General features: G+C 35.9%; 1 protein-coding gene across 1 annotated transcript; it reads right to left on the bottom strand.

The window, feature by feature from the left end:
• Positions 1-508: 508 nt before the first annotated feature.
• Positions 509-18,016, bottom strand: LOC136411981 (transcription factor Sox-9-B-like). The gene is made up of 3 exons (XM_066394808.1): positions 17,383-18,016; positions 12,880-13,026; positions 509-1,519 (listed from the first exon to the last, which is right to left on the bottom strand). Exons 1-3 carry the CDS (start codon positions 17,601-17,603, stop codon positions 727-729), a joined length of 1,161 nt encoding a protein of 386 aa, XP_066250905.1. The 5' UTR covers positions 17,604-18,016; the 3' UTR covers positions 509-726.
• Between the last annotated feature and the right edge of the window lie 3,302 nt (positions 18,017-21,318).

The following is a 21,318-nucleotide window of genomic DNA, read 5'->3' as shown; positions in this document are numbered from 1 at the left end:
AAATTAATACGGTATCGGCAAGTCAAAAATTATGTCTAACGAGCAGATCGTGTTGGTATAGCTAGAGTCGATCCAGACTAATCCAAAATACTCGAAATTATTAAAATGACTTGGAAACTAGATACGAATATATTAGTTAATTCATTCATGCGCAAATAAATGCTGCACAAATTTAAAAGCTATAGGAAAATATACAGGTCGTCTTAAGAAAATGCAACATTTTTCTTTATTTCGAAAACCGTGCTCATAAGAATTGCTTAAAATCACCACTGAAATACAAGGAAATCCCGTCAAAACACATGATCTAGGATCGCAAGAGTTTTTTGAGACACCCTGTATACTTTACAATAATTTTAAAATATGCGCAGTACTTCTTTCTACAATTCCTGAGTTTAACTTTTTAACGTAGCTGTGATGCTAAAAGAGATTTCGATCGATTACACACTGTTGGGCCACCTCGTATAACTAAAATCGATTCACACTATCCAAAAAATTCGGAATTGAATTTATTTGTTTACTGTCGATATATAATGGATGGTTAAACTTATCGAGTCCCTGAATTTGGGCAAAAAGTGAGCTTCTACGAATGTTTATCGGCAATCTCCCCTGTTACACACAATTGCTTCAGATCACTCTAAAGTCCTCCATGCAGCCTCCCCACAAATATCACTTCATATTTACAAGAAAATAACATAAAGCAGTAAAACACTGTAACTATGAACAACCCTACATATTATAATGTACCGCCGTTGTCCAACCTTCGGTACCGCCCCCCTCGACAGTACTGAGACTCCCCAAGGAGGAATTGGCTCCAAAAATACTTCTTTGTTGCACATACTGTGGGTACGGCATGTACTGCGCATTACTCGGATAGTAAGAAGAACTTGTTGGTCCGGGACTTTGGTAGGTGCACCCTTGAACGTACTTTTCGCTTTTTAAGGAAGTACCTTGAAGCTCGTGGTACCTCCCAAAATTTTCAGCAAAAGCACCATCTGGCTGTGAAATCAAAGCTGCTTCCAGACAAGGTCTTTTGGCCTTATAATTGTTATTCCCTTCGTCATCTTGCTGCTGATCTTTGCAATATACTGGGCCGAAATTGGAAAAAGGCCCTTGAGAGGGCAAGTACTGATCTAAATCGCTGCTGTCCAAACCGTCATCGGCAGTGAAAATTCCGTTGTAATTACCATCCAACTCCGACATACGATGGTACTGCTCCATATCTAACCCATGAGGATCGCACGAGGTTTTAAGTAATGGATGTGACTGAATCTGAGGGCTGTTTGGTTGCGAGGAACAAGTAGATGGGCTGGTGCTATGACTTCGAGGACTGCAAGGTGAGTCCTCTTGCTTCAATGATCGGCTGAAATTTTGACCGTTTTGCAGATGTGGAGGATCGGGGTTCTTATTGGGTTTGCGGCGTCTGGGTTGGTACTTGTAGTCCGGGTGTTCGCGCTTGTGGATGACCCTCAGCCTCTCCGCCTCTTCGATGAAGGGTTTCTTGTCGTTCTCGCTCAAGACCCTAAAACAACGAGGAAACATTTGTTTAAAAATGGGGTAGATAATGACGTTAACTTCCTTAATATATCTTAGGATTACCCTGACAAAGTGCCAAGTAATCCAAATACGCCCAGCTGCTTTTCAGTTCAAGTTATCGATTTAGGGAAACACGGAAATTATTGAGCAAACAAAGGGTTGCACATTACTTCTTGTATGGTATGTATACTACGGGGCTTTAAGGCGACAATGTTATCTGAAAAATGGCTCGAAAGGCAGTTTAGTAAAAAGGGGAGATAATAGCAATTCTTCAAATAAAGAACACCTAGGCGACTTTTAAATTCAGGAAACTGAGAACTTTACTTGTTAATGTAATTCAAATATTATTTGTCGTTTTTTAGAGATAAATAGTTTTTTCTATTTTGGTGTGGAATACATAGGCACTTCAGTGTCAATGAAGGACTGAAAATTGTCACGCATCGACTGCGCAGCAAAAAGGCTGCGCCTCGCAACTTTTTTTCTCATATTTAAACGGTCACCGTGACTTAAGTTAATTGACAATGTCAACTTAAACTGACAGCTAATTTAACAATTGAAAAATGAACTGAGGTTACGAGTGCCTTGAGTTTTGCCCAGGCATTGTCTGATGCACCAATAAACAATTGCTCGGTTTCCATAACGAAATATACTTCTTTTTAAGTAAATTGACTTTAGGGCGAGTTCCTTACATGAAATTCAAGAATACGTATTTTGTTAAGCGAAATTTTTGTGATGGCATATTCTATTCAATCAGATTAATCTAACGGAACTTTTAGTTAGTTTAGTACAAACTCTCATTTTACGGTTTTTTTTTTCGAAGACAATGAACGAAGTTAGTTCAGCACTCTCAATGGAGTTCATAATAATATCGGTATATTGATAGCACGTGTGCCACATACAGGGTGTTCCTTAATGTCATGCTAAAATTTCAGGATGTAATTCCTCGGGTTATTTTATGAAAAAAAGTTCATATGAACATATGTCCGCAACGGCTCAAATTTTTAAATACAGAGTAATGATTTTTTTTGCAAATTGTTATTTCTAAGTTTCTCAGAAAGTACCTTAGATATAGCTTTCAGTTTTGGTGTACGTTAATAGGACGTAAAACTCCGTATTTGAATAGAAAAGTAATTCTATTGCTCAACCAGTGGCGCCCCTACATACATGTCTTACAATATTATTTCCAAAAAAAGTAGTACGCCACTGACATTTTTTCGCACGAATGTGTTTTCTGATTAGGTTAGTCAATTCTACATGAAAAAGGTCCCTTATAGTAAACTATATATAATATTTAACATAAAATAATAACTTGTAATAAATTCTTAAAATAAACAAATTAAGACGATTTTGACTTTTTTAATCAAGAATGACTCGTCGACAAAAGCATAAGAAATCCTTTTCATGTAGGATTTATCGGCATAATCAGAAAAAAACATTCGCGCAAAAAAATGTCAGTGGCGCATCACTTTTTTCATAAATAATATCGGAAGACATGTATGCACTGACACCACTGGTTGAGCGATAAAATGACTTTTCTTATCAAAATATGTTTTATGTCCTATTAACACACACCAAAATTCAAAGCTATGTCTAAGGTACTTCCTGGCAAATTAAAAAAAAACGAGTTGAAAAGAAAAATTTCAACACGTTGTAGCTAAAAATTTGGGCCGTTACGGACATACGTTCACACTTCTCTTAATAAAATGACCTCAGGAATCACACCCTGAAATATTAACGCGACATTAAGAAACACCCTGTATAATGCAAATTTTTAGAGCATAAAATCATCTATATTTTTGTGCGTGACCGAGAAAATAGACGCAAATGACCTAGAAAAATGCGGTTTACCGCATTTATGATTCAAAATCAAATGAGGTATTAGCTATTCACGAAAGAATTTCATGTATCTGAATCTGAATTAACCTTAACCGCTCCAAATTCCTTTCGAACACGTCGGAATAAGAAGTAAACAAATTGGGAAAAATTTGCAGCGTTAAAAGGCCAATCTGAAAAACAATTTGCATATTTTCTTGCAACGAGAGATAATTGAGGAGTTTCGATGACTTCGTTCAGAAGTTTTTCTCTGCGTTTTTCTGGAGTAATGGAATAGAGAAGTTGCCGAGAAATAAGACTGCCCTCTGCGTTGTCCAATTAAAAACCGTATTATAATTGTTCGCCCACCACATTTTTTGAGGCTGCTCAACCAACACCATTCTTATCGAAAGCAAACCACCATAACAATTAATTACCATCAATTATTAGAACTTAAAAAATTGCAATTAAGTTGAAGCGATAACGTAACCTTAGGAATTATGACGGTTCTTATCGGCCCTATCATTGAATTTATTATTAAACAATTTCCTGTTTATTAATCTCATATCCGACGACGTTTCGCCGTTTTTATTTCTTTGCGATAAGTCTTAATGTTTGATCAGTGTTATTTATTCTGAGATCCACTTACTGTTTGTTCACATGCGAATTGTCTGCCACATTTAAATGTTTACCATAGGAGACTTAAATTCCGTTTAGTACCTACCTACACCTTCACCTCAAATATTTAGTTTAAGCTGCAGCTCACATTTTTTTAACAAGTGACAACGTGGAAAACTTTGAGGAAAGCGAAAGAACGAGGATGTCGAGGTTCAAGAAAAAATGGGACCAGCCGGTGCAAGTTCCATCCGCCGCAGATACCCGAGGAACCAAAAAGGATCGAACACGCGGCGGAAGAACGAGATCGGTTGGGAGGAACCGGATTTAGACACAGCAGATCAATCGACTCAAATAGAAGGCTTAGGCAAATATCAACAAATGAAGAATAAACACATGTAATTATAATCGCTCTTTGGAGTGGTCAGGATGTTCAAGAGGTCGATCAACAGTAAAATACTTCTTTTATACGTCTGAAGTGAACGCCTATAATTATGGGCCACCCTGTAAACGGAAGTGTGCCATACACGATTCGCAACGAAAAAATTCCCGTACTCGCCCATCGTCATCCTCTTTAATGACCAGTAATGAGTACCAGGTTGGTATCTCGGCGAATCGACGGCATGCGCCGTTCTAGGCACTCTGTCGGCACTTTTGTAGCACCACCCGCTGGGGCGCGGCAGTCTTGGAACCCCGTGGGGGGCCTTGGAGGCGGGTGGAAACAATTTGGTATTTTGCATTGCTACAAGTTTGTGTGAAACTATCCATAAACCGTCAGCCATAAACGGCGGACGAGCTGCGTACTAAATCTCCTATCAGGCCAGGTAAACTAACTAATGGAGTTGTGTAGATACATTTTCGCGTAGGTGCAAAAAGAGTTGGGGAAGTTGCATGGGAATGAAATTGGAACGCCACTGGATCATTTAAATACAGCATCTCATCGCCTAAACCGGTTCGCAAAATGGCTAAATTTCAAAAGTTGACTTTTCCTATGATACATCCATCTAAAAGTCTTTTTGGAGAAGTTACTCGACTGCGTGGACTCTAAGGAAGAAAAGGATGTTGTGGACGAATGTCTAACTGAGGGTAGAAGAGGGGTGTCTCATAAATATAAATAAAATTTTCCGTACGGCATTTTCCATATGACGCGTTCCTCTATAAGTGTCCGAAACAAGTCGATGGTCACATTTGTCACATTACGTCAAGTTTATGGACTTCTACAGGTCATAAGTCTGGAGACCTTTGAGGTATAGGGGAAAGTTGGGTAAATTGGACCACTACTACATCTCAAATTGTAGTTTTTATTTTTATGAGTTGACAGCACCATACGATTAGGAAGAACTTTATATTGGTCTGCCATTTTATTTTTTCACTTAAACCGACGGGATCGTGTGTTATTTGCAAAATGCTAATTTCGGATGTTTTAATGTAATTTTTAGTGTTTTGTTCCAAAGGCACAGTAAAGTTAACAGTAAGCTTTCAGTGCTTGTATTTATAATTTACATTCCTTATCTAACTAAAATTTCCTGCAATGACACAAATACTGGCTTTTATAGGTTATGTTGTTGTAATTCTTTTTAAATTTTGATATTGTGTAGTTTGACAAATTGGGATGCAGGTAGTTGAGTAAAATTAACCCATGTAATTTAACTGATGCAAATGGTTTTTTACACACGACGGAAAATAAATATTATAAGTGGAAACCTGAAGATTTGCAAAATACAATAGATGATTATAAAAACGAACATATTAGTCCAAATGAGTTTCAAAATTACGCAAAGTTTCTAAAGCTACTTTGAAAACAATTGGATAAGAGCGAAACGACAGAAAATGCGTAAATAAATAAAGGAAAGCCGACTGATTTCAAAGAAGGATTGGAAAATATTGTAGTTGAGCACATACTGAAGCTGGAACAACATGTGTTCAGTTTAACAAATGCAGATGTTCACACAATAGCTTGCCAAATTGCAAAGGAAAATTTTATTCCCCAATTTTAATCACATAAAAAATGGCAGGCAAAGCTTGGTATTACGCTTTCATAAAATGATATAAAGATGAAATTGGTCCTAGAACCCCAGGAAAAAATTAATAAACCTAAAGAAAATAGAGGAAACGATTTATTTGTAAAACAGAAATTAGAGGGAAGCAGAATACGGAAAAGGTACGTACAAAGAAGCGTAGAAAAATGATGAAGGAAAACGCAACTAAAAAATCACACTACAAAAAAAAAATCTGACTTCTAGACTATTCAGACAATTGTACGTCAGAAGATCAAGAGAATAAATGTACCAAATATAAACTTAATTATTTTGACAAAAAATGGCCTAAAGTGGATTAGTTGCAGTGTGTACGGTGGGGTCGGAATTGGTCTGTTTTAACATAGAAAACCTATTTCCCAATTAGATAGAGAAAAATCAACTTAAATGTCATGAGCTAGATTTCTGAAAAATGTTTATGGTAAAAATCGCCTGATGATATTTTCAATGCCAACCGAGAAATAGAATGTTTTTCAATTTTCGGCGACTTTGAAAACTGCCAATACTTTTGTATTTCAAATAATATTTCAATTCAATAAACACATTCCTAAAACACTTTTTTAAGTAAAATTCAGTGGTTTACTTAGATTTTTTCTATAGTCGTCCATTTTATCACAAATACATGCATATATATATATTTTAATGAAAATCATAGTTGGTTATAAACTTAAACATGTTTTCGACAGAAAAATTCAGAGTAAGTCACTGGATTGCTCTTAAAAAAATGCCTTAAGAATGTGTTTATCGAATTAAAATATTCTTTGAAATAAAAAAGTTTCGGGCCATTTTAAATATGGCCGAAAATTTAAAAAATACCCTATGTCTCGATTGGCAGTGAAAATATAGTCAGGCGATTTTTACCATTAAACATTTTTCAGAAATCGAGCCCATGACATTTAAGTTGATTTGGCTCTATCTGATGGGAAAATAGGTTTTCTCTATTCAACCAGTCCCATTCCGACCATAATATGCGTTACCATGATTGAAACCATGAAACTTGTACTAACAATCCTGACATTTATTTATATAATATATATAAATATTCTTATTATATATAATAAGAATATTAGATAGATTAGAGAGATTAAAAGATAATTCTTTTTTTTTGTTTTATAACTTATACGTATTTGCTACCGCTAGTAATTAACTATCTACTACTGTTGTTCCAAAATATTTTTTAAGAAAAGTAGGTATTATTTTGCTTTGTATCAAAGTCCAATTCAGCCACCATTAGTGGTCTAATTAATACGACTGAGTCGACTAATTTTGAAAAAAGTTTTGATCTCAAATTTTATTGATTACTGAGAAATATATAACAATTGTGTTGATTGATCTTTAATAAATATGACGATCAATAACTGTCGCTTCATTTGGTGTTATATTGATAATTTGGGCAGTTGTAAATTAATCCAAGAAAAAATAGATTTAACGGAAAAAATTGCCCAATATAGCCGACTTTTCCTTAAATTTGTTATATTTGGAATTTTTCTGGTTTTAATTCTGCATAATCTCTCCCAAATAAGGTATTTTGTGAAGTCGATGCTAAAAAGCTTTCGAAACCCTTTGGTTTATTGACTCAACAAAGTGGTGACACTACCCATAATGTTTTGTTTACTAATTAACGCATTTTTATGGTGTTTCAATTATGAAAGTCTGGGGTTTTCTGGTTAGTCATTCTACGAAAAGGAAATTAGACCTTTTCCTTGCTCACTTAAAAAAGAGATTCTAAAACCAGTTCCCTGAGTTACTTCCTGATGTTCACTCTGTTCAATCTGAATTCAGGTTACTTCCGTTCATTGCAAGTCCATTGTCTTCGCGCTGCACCTTTTCGACTCAAACTGACAAAACTTTGTCGTTCGATGTTGATGAAGATAGATGAAGTTGATTTCACATACCTCTCAATACAGGGTGACTCACATAACTGTTTTATTAGAAACTTTTGGACTTGTAAATATTTTTAATTTTTCATATTTTGGGGTTAAACTAATATAAATACACCCTATTTTTCTTTAAATATTTTGAGTCATGCTAATTCCGGTTTTACCGGAAGTCAAGGTCAACTTCTTTATTTCACATGGAACTCCCGGTATATTTTTGCATTTTTGAAATTTATGGATTAACCTGATTAAATTCTCATTAGATATCCCTATTCCTGAACCTAACCGTTACGAAGATATTTTGATTTAAAAGAAAAATCTTTTTAAAACACCATTTTTTCAAAATATAAAATTCTCAGCTATTATTAAAGGTGGCTTTATGAAAATTTGTTGACATGTTAATCAGACATGGTAGATTAGGTTAACGAGAAAAGTGTTTATAAATATTATACAGGGTCTCCAAAAAATAATGTCAAATTTCAAGAACTTTGAAAGCAAAAAAGTGGCTTATTTTAAATGGAACACCCCGTATATTTTTACCTGTCTAAATTGTAAATTTAATTCTAAATAAAAAAAAGTTTCTAATAAAACAGATTCGGGAATCACCCTGTATATTTAGCATGAAGACATGGTCGTGTTAGATAAACTCACAACACAGTCCAAGATCGACTAAATGAATCGTTTGGCGTAAGGCTCGAAACATCAGGAAGATCATCGCATGTGTGCATTCTCCAACGCTAGTTTAACATCTAAATCGGTATATCGGGATCAAAAATCGCCTGATATTTGTCATTCAAGATAGACATCGTCCTGTCAGTACCGTGGATCATAAATTAGAAAAACTTAGCTTAAAGTTGTAATTAGAATTGCCAACGGCGATTAATAATCCTAGTAAAGCGACACGCTCGCTGCAAATCCAAATGGACTTTACAAAATATGTTTGCGCCTGCCAAGAACATTTTTTTTGCATATGTATCTATAATAAGTAGGTGCAGTTGAAATTGAACGGGATTTGCGACTTTACTTTCAGGAAAACATACCAACAACACATCAAACCGATGGGTCAGCAAGTTTATTTATGTACATTCACGACGCATTTGACAGGGTCCGGCACAGTGGTCCAACACAGTGGTCCCGCACACAAACTTCAAACGTCAAAATACCTAGACGTACGAATTGACGCAGCTCTACCCATACCCCTACCCCTCAATTCTTAAACAAAATCCAATGAAACGCAAGGCTTAGGACTTCCACGGGATTTTCAAGTCACGGCGGAATTCGTGGGGCACGTTTAAATTGTATTGAACCTGTTTTTCCCCGATGATAGCTTAATAGAACAGAAAAAGTTATACGGTGCAAGAAGACACTAAAGAAACTTCTTTGGCCCTCAAAAACGAACTAAAAATTTACCATTATGCAAATTACTCAGAATTTGATGTGCCAGATATTATTTGCCATTAGCTCTCTGCATCAATCAATCATCTTTTCCTCCAATAAATGCAGAACTTCGTACATTGCAAAGAAGCAGGAAAAAAAGACCGAAAAAAAAAGGAGAAGTTTAGCACCTCCATTACCAAAAAATGTAAATAAGAATTTTGCAGCAATCTTCAATTTACGGTTTCTTGTTTTTTCCCACCAAACAAATCATTAGCGCCTCACCAACAGAAAAGTTTGATAACACGTCATCAAATAAACCTATTTTAGTCGTGACTCAGATAAATGCATTGACGTTATGACCACGATAAAAATCAAATGAGACTCATATCGACGTTTTTATGGTGGTATGATGAATCATGCAAATCTGAATTTAAAAGTGCGAAATCGAGATTTGCACAAGCTGGCTTGAAACGCCATAAATTTTGTGTATATTCAACTTTTTCTCAAGTGAATTTCTTTTTCTAATCCCAACTTTACGAGTCTATAATCGCATTGCTAACACTATTCTTATGAGCTCATAAAAATACTGCTACGATCGTCTTCTCTCTGATGTGCAAAAATTGATGATAAATGATTTTTTCGCCCACTGTGTAAGTGAGTTTTTCCTCAAGTTTTTCACAAATTCTTTAACCTTTCAGTAGAAACATTTGTCTCAGATACCGACTAAAAACTTCCTGCAAAATGTCGCAATGGGAGGATTTATTGTTTAAATTTTGTTTTAAAAAAGTAATATGAAAGACTCCCTGGTCTCGTAAATTTGCCCTGACATATGGCCATATTCTTGCCATTCGTAATATACACTGCACCACAAAATTAATGCATATTCGAATTTTTTATGCATTTTCGTTTGTGTGATTTTAGAGTAAAGATTTTGCATTTACTAACAAAATATGACCATAACTTTGAATAAATCTAACTTAACAGAATTAATAAAGGGCATAGTTAAATAAATACACGATGTACAAAAAAATTACGTAATTTTTATTCCTTAATTTATACAAACAAATGAATATTTAATAGCGTGTATTGCCATTTCTTGCTTTGATTGCTACCTCACACTTTCTCGACATACTTGAAATTAAGCTTCTAATGCCAACTTAATTAACTTGATTCCATATTTCCGTGATCCTCACTGACAGTTCATTTAAGTCCCCAAGGGCAACCCGCCAGGTTCTAACTTGTTGACTGATGTTGTTCCGTAAATGTTCAATGGGGTTCAGATCAGGTTTTCTTGCTGGCTAAAGCAACATTGGTCTTAGAGGTAATTTTGTACTACTCGTTCCACCTGCGGAGGTGCATTATCCTGCACCAATAAAAATTCCTCACCGATCAATAGAGCATATGGCAGGTACTACATGGGATTCTAAAATGTCTCTTATGTATCAGTGGCCTGTCAAACCGCTGATGTGAAGCACAACTATGTCTCCGCGCCACCTTCGAAGAAGTTAACGTCTGGCCATATCATAACACATCCACTTCCATAGCCCATAGTTCCGACAATGTTGTACTGGGCGTATCGCACTCCAGGACATCGATATATACACTTTCCTACGACGATCTCCTAGGCTAACGACTAAAAAGGCAAAATCGAAACTCATCCGCAAAGAGTACGTTGCCCTATTGACGATCTCCCCAATCTTGGTGCTCTTGGGCAAATTGAAGACGCTGTCTTCGATGTTTTATGGTCAATAAGGGGCCGCTTGCAGCCCTATAGGGAGTAACATTCCTTTCTGTGAATCTTCTTCTCACTATATCTTGATACGAAAGTTACATCGATGAGAAAACTCCTGCTGCAGCGCAATGCTTGTAATGAATTGATTTCCTAAAGCTTTTAGCTTCAGATCTTGGTTATTCGTTGTCAAACTTTATCGTCTTTGTCCAGGTCTTCTTTGATTACTACCAGCTTCTCGGAACCGTATGAGTGCTCTGGAGACCACAGATTATGCCACTCCAAATTATAATGCGATTTGAACTTGGCTGCTTCCGCAAGTGCCACAGCAGCTGCACATTCTTCCAACTAAAGATTCTTCCTCTTACGGACATTTTGGGTCATTTTCTTTGGGAACAAAATTTTAAGTTCACAAAACGCCTTAAAAGAGCAGCCTAAACGAAGTTAAATGAGGTATACAACCTTTAAGCCGAAATTGCTGAAATAGCATTTTTCAATATTTTGTAAACAACCGTTGTTATCTAATAAATAAACACGTAAAAAAAATATGAAAAAGTTTTGAGAGTCATAAAGACATCATTTCAAACCACTAGCGCGCATTATAAACATTTTCTAAGGCAGATTTTTCAGTTTTAAAAATTACGCGTTAATTTGCAGTGCAGCGTAAGTAACTACGTAACGTAAGAACGTAACTGCAAAGATCTGTATATCTGTGAGCAATTAAATTAACTTGAATTAACCTAAAGAAGTGCAAATGTAGGTCTACAATTGCACATGTTATGTATAATAATTAGCGTCGTAATCGAGATATTTATGAATGAAAGACGCAGAGGATGTATGGAATTACACACCTACCAGCAAATATGATAATCCCACATATTATGAACGACTTTTGTAATGGTATTTTGCGACCCAGCAAATACGCTTTAAGTGGGTGTAATGATTAGTTATAACTTTTCAAAGTATAAACGTTAAGCACCAAAGATCTTTTCCCAAATGTGGGAACTGATAATTGTTTCCATTTCTATCGTGTCCTAGTTTTAGCCTAGCTTGTCCCTAGGGTTTAGTTCAGTGTTAAAAGCAGGCCTTCAAAGAACAATTTCCTGGTTCCTGGGTTTAACTTGAATAATCTTAAGTGGTTTGGAGATTATTATCAATGTTTTGCATTAAGGCCAAATACCGTACAATTTTACGACTATCGCCTAAATTCATGTCCAAAGCAGTAAACATAAGAAAAAAATCGACCTCATTCTGAATACTCCAATTTGACCAACATAGTCGGTAGGATCAAATAAAAACAAAATTTCACACGACTAAACCGTTTACCATGATTACAATGAAAGAAAAAACTAACTTATTTTTAGTTTTATTAAGAAATCCGACGCGATATCTAAGAGGTCAACCCGGGGTTATGCAGATGCGCCCTTATCAGGGTCGTTGCTCTTATTCGAATGAATTCCCTCGTTGCCAATCGGTGCACTACTTTAGCTGATAATTTTGAGTAATTTGAACATACTTTTAAGGTTTTGTCAACTGCTTGTCATATGTTTTTAATTAACAGAGACCTGTTTGCAATTTACATAACATACCCGCTTTTAACAAGAGTAATTTATCTAAGACTGGTCATGGTCAGTTTCACTGCCCACTATTCCTGGCTGAGATTAGCTTACTCTACTCTCGTGTCGGTCACTAATGTTGTCAAGCTTAACTGCAAGCGAATTTGCTTGATATTGATCAGATTCTCTTGGAGTTTGTGGAAAGTAGCTTCATATTAAAGTTAACAATTTGATAATTACATATTAATTAATTTGGCCCTTAATGAAGAGGAACTGCTCGTTTCCACAAGCCTTAATAAATTAAGAGACGGTACCATTTACTGGTAACACAAAACAATACTAACCTCCATAACTTCCCTAAGGTCTTCGACAGCTCGGCATTGTGTAGCTGAGGATATTGATCAGCTAACTTTCTTCTAGCTGCTTGGGCCCAAACCATGAAGGCATTCATTGGTCTCTTGACGTGTAATTTTCTCTTATCTGAAGCTGCTCTGGAAACGAGATTCGGTATCGCTTAGAAATTGGCAACAAATGAAAAAAGTAGAAATAATTTGGTGGTTCAGTACCTACTGATATCAAAAGTGAGTGAAACAATCATGAGGGCCATTACCATCAAGGATTTCCCTATAAACTCGTGAGGAGATAATCGGGTAAACAGTTGATGTATTATTTTCTTGTGTACAAGGTCAAAATACAAATTAAAAAGCCTGTACAGGGTGGTCCAAATTCGAGGCGTATTATTAGAATCTCGGAAACTATAAGAGATACAAAGTCGTTGGAACTGGGGCGAAGTTGTGCAAATTAGTGTCCAAGAAAATGCCACTTTGAGCCGGGAAAAATTTTGAATACTTGACTTTGTTCTAAGAGATCTTTCAAAACAAATATTACTTCATTATTAGCATTTTTTTAAATTCATTTATTTCATATATTAAATTTTTTGAAAACATCTGTTATGCAAGCAGAAAATACTGCAACGAAGACATATCTATGCTAAAAACGATACGTGGGAGAGTGACAGATACATGTATGCACTTTTTAAAAGGATTTTTAAAATCATATCTACTACTTTTTTGGTGGTTGTTAAACGTCATTGTTCATAAAAGGGCAAAAAATAATAAAAGATTAGGTAAGAAAATCCAGGTCTGTATTTAAAAAAATTAAGTTAATGATAGTGGCTCAAAGATGAAATGTCGGATTTCAAATTTCATCATGTCATCTTGTAAGAATGAAAAGGTGGTAATAATGAAGTGACATTTGTTTTGAAATATCTCTCCAAAGAAAGTTAGGAAAAACAAAAATGATACAGAAAAATTTTGGATATCTCCGAAAGTATTCGGAATTTTTCCGAGTACAAAGTAACGTTTTCTTGCAACTTTGCCCGAATTTAAGCAACCTCGTACCTCTTATGGTTTCCGAGATCTCAATGATACGTCTCGAATTTGGTCCACTCTCGAATTTTGTCCGGGAGTGTATTTTCTATGAAGGTCACCCTACAGCACACACAATGGAAAAAATGCTTATTTCATTAAAACCCTATGCGCGAATGAACGATTAAAGTATCGGTCGATTTTTTATTGGTTGGTTCAAGATGTCCGTGGAATAGTCCGATTTTGTCATCGAATCGAGAAAAACAAAATAAACATTATAGAAATTGCGTGTGTTATTGCTTTACTCCTTAAATTACTAAAAAAAAAGATATATTGAGTTCAGCCTAAATCAGTCTAAAGCTGGAAAAGGGTCAGCTCTACCAAGCTTTTGAGAAAATAAGGGAACATTCGGAAAAGTTTTGGATTATACAAGAATGTCTATCGGAAGTTTCAATATCCTACATAAAATGATTTTGCCGTTCATAACATACCAAAATCAGATAGTACAAAGTGTAAGAAAGCGAAGAAAGTATTTGGCATATTTCTAAAAATGATGATGTTTTAGGCGTAGCATAAAGATATATTACAAAACAATAAACATTAAATGAAGTAATACAAAAAAAAGTGCTCATGTTAATATTTTGTTTATTTTACTTCAAAATAGGTGTCCATAGATCAGGTAAAATCGGGCTCTTGCGCATGACTTCATTAAAAATTATAAATGTAGGTACAATCGGGTCAAAAATCTGTCCCTGGACTCGGACTTTCTAATTAGCTAATTTTTCAATCGTTCATGCGCGTTGTCAAGCAGAAATGTATTGCCGTTGGTGTCCGACTCTTAAATCGGCCGAGCACAAAATCGTTCATGCGCGCCTAGGCTGATTTACTGGTAGGAGAATTTCTGAACCCATGGATCACTCTGTAGAATTTTTGTGTGATCAATAATTATGATAGCTGATTCTTTAAAATATGAAAAAACAAGTTTTCGTTTACTTTCCGGACATAACACGTGACGGTTATTTGAACCACCTGACCTAAACGTGGAGTTGCAATTTTTGCGACACACGCCGGCTTTTCTGTTACTTGATAAGGTGATAGAATTACAAAAAAACGGAGGGCAATCAAGGTGACGAATTGCCAAAAAGGTCAAAAGAAGCCGATGTTTGCTAATAGTTGCACTGCAGAAATCTGATATCGCAGACAAAACAAAATAATCACAACATGACGATTACACAGCTGCGCTGAACATCCTCAATTTTAGCACATGCCGAATACCTTAAGTAGACAATTTTCTATCATTAACTTTAGATTTCAGTTGATTAATTACAATCCATAAATCAATGGTTCAAGTTCTGTAAAATGATGATTTTAAACTGGGATTCACTGTCACACTTAAACACTTTTTGGGCTGGTGATCATCAAACAAAACGTAGCAACCGTAGAATCGTTAAAAGACGCTAAGGCTCGTGAAGATAAAGCAAACCGCCAGTTAGGGTTAATTAACAGCAGTACCTTAATTAACATGCTTTAAAATCTTTTTGTGCCGGCAAACAATTTTGTACCACGGAAAAATGACGTGTATAAATACACTTGAGCTTTGTTCTATTTAAGATCAAAAACGCGGAGAGTTAACGCCTTTAAGGTGTTTTAACTCTTAGCGGATTCCAACGGGTGGTCTTAATTGTTGACTAATCTCGGTTTGACCAATTATCTGAAAACTCACTTCTAACGGTCCTCAGTTGGTGTAGGATGGCGGAAGTGTCGAAATTTAAGTGACCAAGCAGGAAGTTTAGTCGATTTAATTAAGAAAACTGTCTAACAGTTAGTTCAGGTTGTGTTCAGGTCTGTGCATAAACAATACCAACACTACAAGATATTGAAGATCTTTTTTTTCTTCGAAAAACGCAGAATGCGAAAGTGTTACAGAGAAGACCAGGGAGAGTTGAGGAGAAGGCGTTCAGCCCATCACACATCCGCATTATAAGAGCAACTTTTAAATATAGAAAAAGAAGTGATCTTGATGCTTGGTCGTCTTGAACAGACATGGGACAAATGGTCCTTAACTTTTAATAGTTACCTGCTTGATATTTACAGTTTCTACATGGGTATTTGTTTTTCTCAGGTGAATTATATCGGCAGAAGGGAGTGGTAACGATTTAGTTCCGGTGAGACTTGAGGGAGATGATAATCTGTGGCGGAATTGCAGTTAACACCTTTTATACGTGGGAATGTTTGCCTTTGTGATATAAATCGCTTATTTGTTTAGGGTGGAATAATAAAGGAAATACATTTTTAAATAGCTTGTTTGCAAGTCAAAAAGGATTTATTCAAATTTCAATACATTGAACGAGCTCGAATTTCGAGTGTATTATAAGGCAAAACGGTCGGGCCATTGAAATCAAAAGCACGCTGATTTTTAATGTAGAACGAATGGTTAATGAAATTCTCAAGGGTAATGCAGGGTGTAAGTGGCGCTAAAAGCCAATTAAATTTCCTTTAAAACGAGGTATCACATTCATATACCTAATCTTTAAAATTTAGCTAATAAGTGCTGTTTTGCGTATCGTTCCCAAACAGTGGAGATTATTTTGGCATTTTCGCCCAAGGTGGCCGTGAAACGCCACGTTATCGGAAACAATTGAATACTCGTTTACGCCTTGACGCCGCGTAGAAGACTCTCAGCTAAAGCTATCAACGAGCTGCATTTTCCGAATTGAGCGCGAATAGCTCAGTAGCTCGCCAAGTCAGTGGCGTAGTTAACAAATCGAGTTTGACGACAGTGGTGTTCGGTTCTTTGCATACAGAAAAAAATATTAAAATTGTTGCAGTAGATAAAAATAAAGCTGCAGATATGATGGACTGTGTACCCTATTCAAATACGTAAATTAAGATGCTTATCGATATACAGAGTAGTTTCCGAGCTGGATTTAATGTGATACCAGGGGCAATCAATTGGCGGGGAGCACGGAAAACGCCTTATTTTCCTAGTTTTCGTGAAATGTGCCTTTACATAATCATAAACGGTGGTTGCGTTCACTTTCGACTAACCCGAACTACTTTTGGAACGCACTTTCCCATAAAGTTTCTTTTATCGTTTGTGCCTGCGCTGGCATATTTTCTTCAAAAGTAACGGACAAATACTTTCAGCAATGTGAATACTCAAAGTAACATCTTACGTAGCATGCATATCTCATATATCACAAAAAATATAGCTCTGGTGCAGGAAAAACGCTTTTCTGCATTTAGTGCAGATAAATATCAGTTTCCACGAGCAAACGGGCGCGGGAAAGTGCCAATTAAGCACGGTAACGCAAAAAACATGTTTTCAATTCCCAATTTAGCGTCAGTCCCGAATGATGTTTACTTAAAAAAATAATTTCAAAACTGAGTTTAAAAAACGATAAATATGAAGCAACAAGGTTCAAATAAAGTTATAACTGTGTTTGAAAATATATTAAGAAATCTGTCTCGACAACTTACTTTGAAGCAATGGGCACCAACGTCCAATCGTACCCTTGCAGAACTTTGGTCACAGCATCATTAATTTCACTTTTGTCCAACTGTTGAACCTTCGGAACACTAGAAGAACTGGATGATCCGGAAGTTCCAACATCAGGCTCATCCTGAAAGGAACTACCGACTCCTGCCGTAGGTGACGTTGCGCCACCATTGTCGCCGACGAGTCCCGTAGGAGACAACATTATCCTGCTGACCGCTTTGTCCTGTTATCTTTCGCTTATGAATGGACCAACGAATCACCTGCTCGCGGAACAGTATGCGCGCTCCAACGCTTTAGAAGTCTCGAATTAGAATGAAAGAAAGCTTTCAGCTTTTCGGCAGTACGCTTAAATGCAAGTGCTCCTTCTTTATTTTTAACTCGAGTACGAGCGAGATGGAGTTCGAGCCAGTACCACTCTTGAGACCATGTGAAGGACCAATCGGATGGCTCGTGGGAGATGAGGGCCCGCCTTTGATGTCTGATTGGTGAACATTTACTTCACTATTCTTTATTCCGATACCAGCTACTCGGTACTCGCCACGGTCAGTACGAAGTACCACGAAGTCCAGGAATAGTTTCTGGTTAGGTATCTGATCAGCGATCTGGGTGTACTGAGGAAGAACTAATTAATCTAAGATGTTCTTAGGACGTTAAGTAGCTGGTTTTCGCATTTAAAGTTTTGATTGATTTATGAACAGGAATGTTACGCTCTCAAAAATGGCTGCGAAAAAAATTTTTACTATAAAAATTTTAAAAATACCTTTCTGCATAATTTTCGCCTTCTCTTCATACCATGTTTAGAAGTTCACATATCGTTTGTCCATATATCACTTTTCTGAAACTCTCAGAAAAGTTGTTATAAATTCTTCCATTTATTAAAAAAAAAAAATGTATTTGTTATTTTGAAATTAGTTTAAGTTTGGCATTTTTAGCAGTTACACAGAAGCATAGGTACAAAGAATGTGGGAAAAGTAATAAAATTTCAAAACAAATTATTAATTATTATTAAAAATTATAATTAGAAGAAATTAAGCAAAAAATTAAATTTCTTTTCCGATTGACCTCTTATACATATTTTCCATAAACTTAAATTACAATTGTTTGCCTACTTAACTATCTTTTTAACGCTCCCTAGTTTCCGAGATTCCTGTACTGACCATCGAAGAAAATCCTACTTAGAGATACTGATTACTAATTATCAAAAATAAAAAACGCATAATTAAATTTTGTTTTTGATATTTGGGATGAGCACACCTGGGCCTGTCACTTTTCTAAAATTATACACGTGAACCCAACTTAATGACGCGCGTCAGACCGCCAATTCATGGGGCGTAACATGCGCCGCGACGCATGTCGTCACCATCTACTTACCTTTGCCTTCGGTCTCACTAATGAACGCCTAAATAGCTATTTATCGTATTCAGATCTCACTGTGAGCTTTTGATGATTGTTGAGATATGAACCCACTCAAACTCAAATTTTATGTACCCACTGCATTATGTATGTATATGGAGCGTCTCGAAATTGTCCGGCAAAAATGAATAAAAATATATTTCATTAATGATTGTCAAATCCTGTCACTCGTGGTATTTTGGTGATAAAAATACTTCATAAAAACTTTTTTTCGAAATTAAATTTTCTAATAAGTACAAATTTAACGATATTGCTCAATTCAGCATTTCGTTTTAGCTGTTTGATTTCTCTGTCATTTTGCTCCACAAAAGTTGCGCTTTATTTTAGTTGATAGCTCCGAAACCATGCCAATCATTTGACAACATTGATTATCATTGAAGTGCTTTTCTTATAGGGAGGTTTACATATCGTGGAGTTTAGCTAAACCGATTTTTGAATTTTGATTTTACAATTGGGCCTTAGCGTTTTTTAACTGTTTTTGAAAATTTTGAAATAAAAAAAGGAGGGACACAGCGTAACGAATTAATCTGGTCAGAAAAATTTATTACACAGTGCGTTAAAAAAAAATCTAGAAGCACTTCAATAATTTGACTTCATTGAGGCCTAGAAACACGTCTGAATATTTTCTACTAATGACACATTTTGAAGTTGAAGCATTAGCTCCTACCTGAATCCCTGTTTCACCTAAAATGCTCAGTGCTTTTTACGAAAAGTATTTTAAAATTACGAGTCGTACTTGATATGGGACGCTGTTAGATAAAATAGTGACTTCCACACTCTAGCATTCGGAGGTGAGAGAAACATCCACTTAACTCGCTCTTCGGAAGGGTGAAGGTAAGGACATATTAAGGCAGTGAAGGATGGGAGGCGGGATCAGCATTGACTTGGCCCACTGGATTCAACAAGATGCTCGTGGCCATCTAATGGGGTTGGAAAATCATTATTGATACCATACAACAATGGTCACCAAACTATGACCCGCGGGCCAAATTTCGCCCCTGACAATTGTTTCACAAAAAAAAAAATAAATATTCAGTATATTAAATATTAATGCCATATAAAAGCGTTTAGAAAATTTTAAAGTAGTATGTATTCATGTATTCATGTTTTATCCAATTAGAAATTGCACTATTATTAGGAGGTTCCCAAAAATTCAAAAATTCGGAAATTTACTAAATTGCCATTAGGGTTATCGATGCATTAAAATAGTTAGTCAATTTGACAAAAAAAAAATTAAATAAGTTAAAACGTAGTTTATAAGCTTATCTTTTTGTCCCAGAACATTGATTTCAAAATTCGCAAAAGTAAACGCACAATATCGATTTCCGTGAGATTTTGCAGCGGTCAATATTTTCTCATTTTTCGATATAACTTGAAAATAGTGAATTTTAGGCATGAGACAACTTACATAAACTGACCTTAAAATTTAACAAGAAATCTGGAAATAGCAAAAAAATTAGGGGGTTCCATTTAAAATAAGAAAGTTGGCATCTACTTCCGGTCTACCCGGAAGTGCCGCCATTTTGAAGACATTGCACTTGGATTCAAAATGGTCGATACTAGCTTGAAACTAAACTTCATTGGACTACGATAGTGGCAAGTGAAAAATTTTCTAATGAGCGGGTTGCGTGGCTCACCCTGTATATCATTATAAATAATAAAAAGATTCAACAAGTCATTTTGTTAATATCATTTTTGTGTAACATTTTATAGCCGATCCGCCCATAGTTTTATAATATTCGCATATGGACTTATCTCTAACAAATTGGGGACCTGTGCCATAAAGGTTTGGCAAAAATTTTTCTCGTGTTAGTGAAAGTTACCACTCTTTTATTTGACACAACCGCACTGAGCGTTTTTCATAACGGTGCTTAATCAAACTACAAATTTCCGAAAGTTGCAAAAAATTGCTCAAAATCCACATAAACATGTGAAAAAAATGTTTTTGTCTTTAATGGAACAATCAAATGCTGATTGTAATAATTTTCTTGTTTTTATTATCACTCGAGCACTTTTCTGTGAAACTTGGGCTCGATTGCTGTTAATTCGTGATTCGGCACTTCCTTTGACATGTGGCCAAGGGGCCTACCACTGATATTTTCGTTCAGAGACAATTCATTAGTCACTGAAATATGCCTTTCAGGTTACCGCCGGCATGTTGGACCACCCTTTTTGTCCAATCCGAAGCCACATTTCACTGTTTCGATAAATTATAACCGGAAAAATTTGGAAAATACTTATTGCACAGACCATTTTCTGTATAATGTTTAGATAGATTTATAGGGATAATGGTCATAAATTATGTGCTTTTGTCGCCGGGAATGATTTATTTATCACCAAATTATACCAGCTTGTAATAAGTCAACAGTAATCATTGAAAAAGTGATCTTGACCGGATAGATCAAACGAAGCTTGAGAATGATTTGGTAAACAGTTTGACGATAATTACTTCAAATCATCTGAAATACCGACATTTTCAGTCGTGTGGTTTGTGATAACCCGGT

This window comes from Euwallacea similis, chromosome 11, assembly GCF_039881205.1.
Source record: "Euwallacea similis isolate ESF13 chromosome 11, ESF131.1, whole genome shotgun sequence".
Taxonomy (NCBI): domain Eukaryota; kingdom Metazoa; phylum Arthropoda; class Insecta; order Coleoptera; family Curculionidae; genus Euwallacea; species Euwallacea similis.
Note: the sequence above shows the minus strand (reverse complement) of the source record. Positions and strands in the feature narration are given on the sequence as shown.

What these genes read in the sequence shown, in the direction of transcription:
- LOC136411981 (XM_066394808.1), bottom strand. Translation starts at nt 17,603, where the DNA reads ATGTTGTCTCCTACGGGACTCGTCGGCGACAATGGTGGCGCAACGTCA. An exon ending in TTGGTGCCCATTGCTTCAAA is followed by an intron (nt 13,027 to 17,382) that starts GTAAGTTGTCGA and finishes TCTCGTTTCCAG; the next exon opens with AGCAGCTTCAGATAAGAGAA. An exon ending in ACCTTAGGGAAGTTATGGAG is followed by an intron (nt 1,520 to 12,879) that starts GTTAGTATTGTT and finishes TCGTTGTTTTAG; the next exon opens with GGTCTTGAGCGAGAACGACA.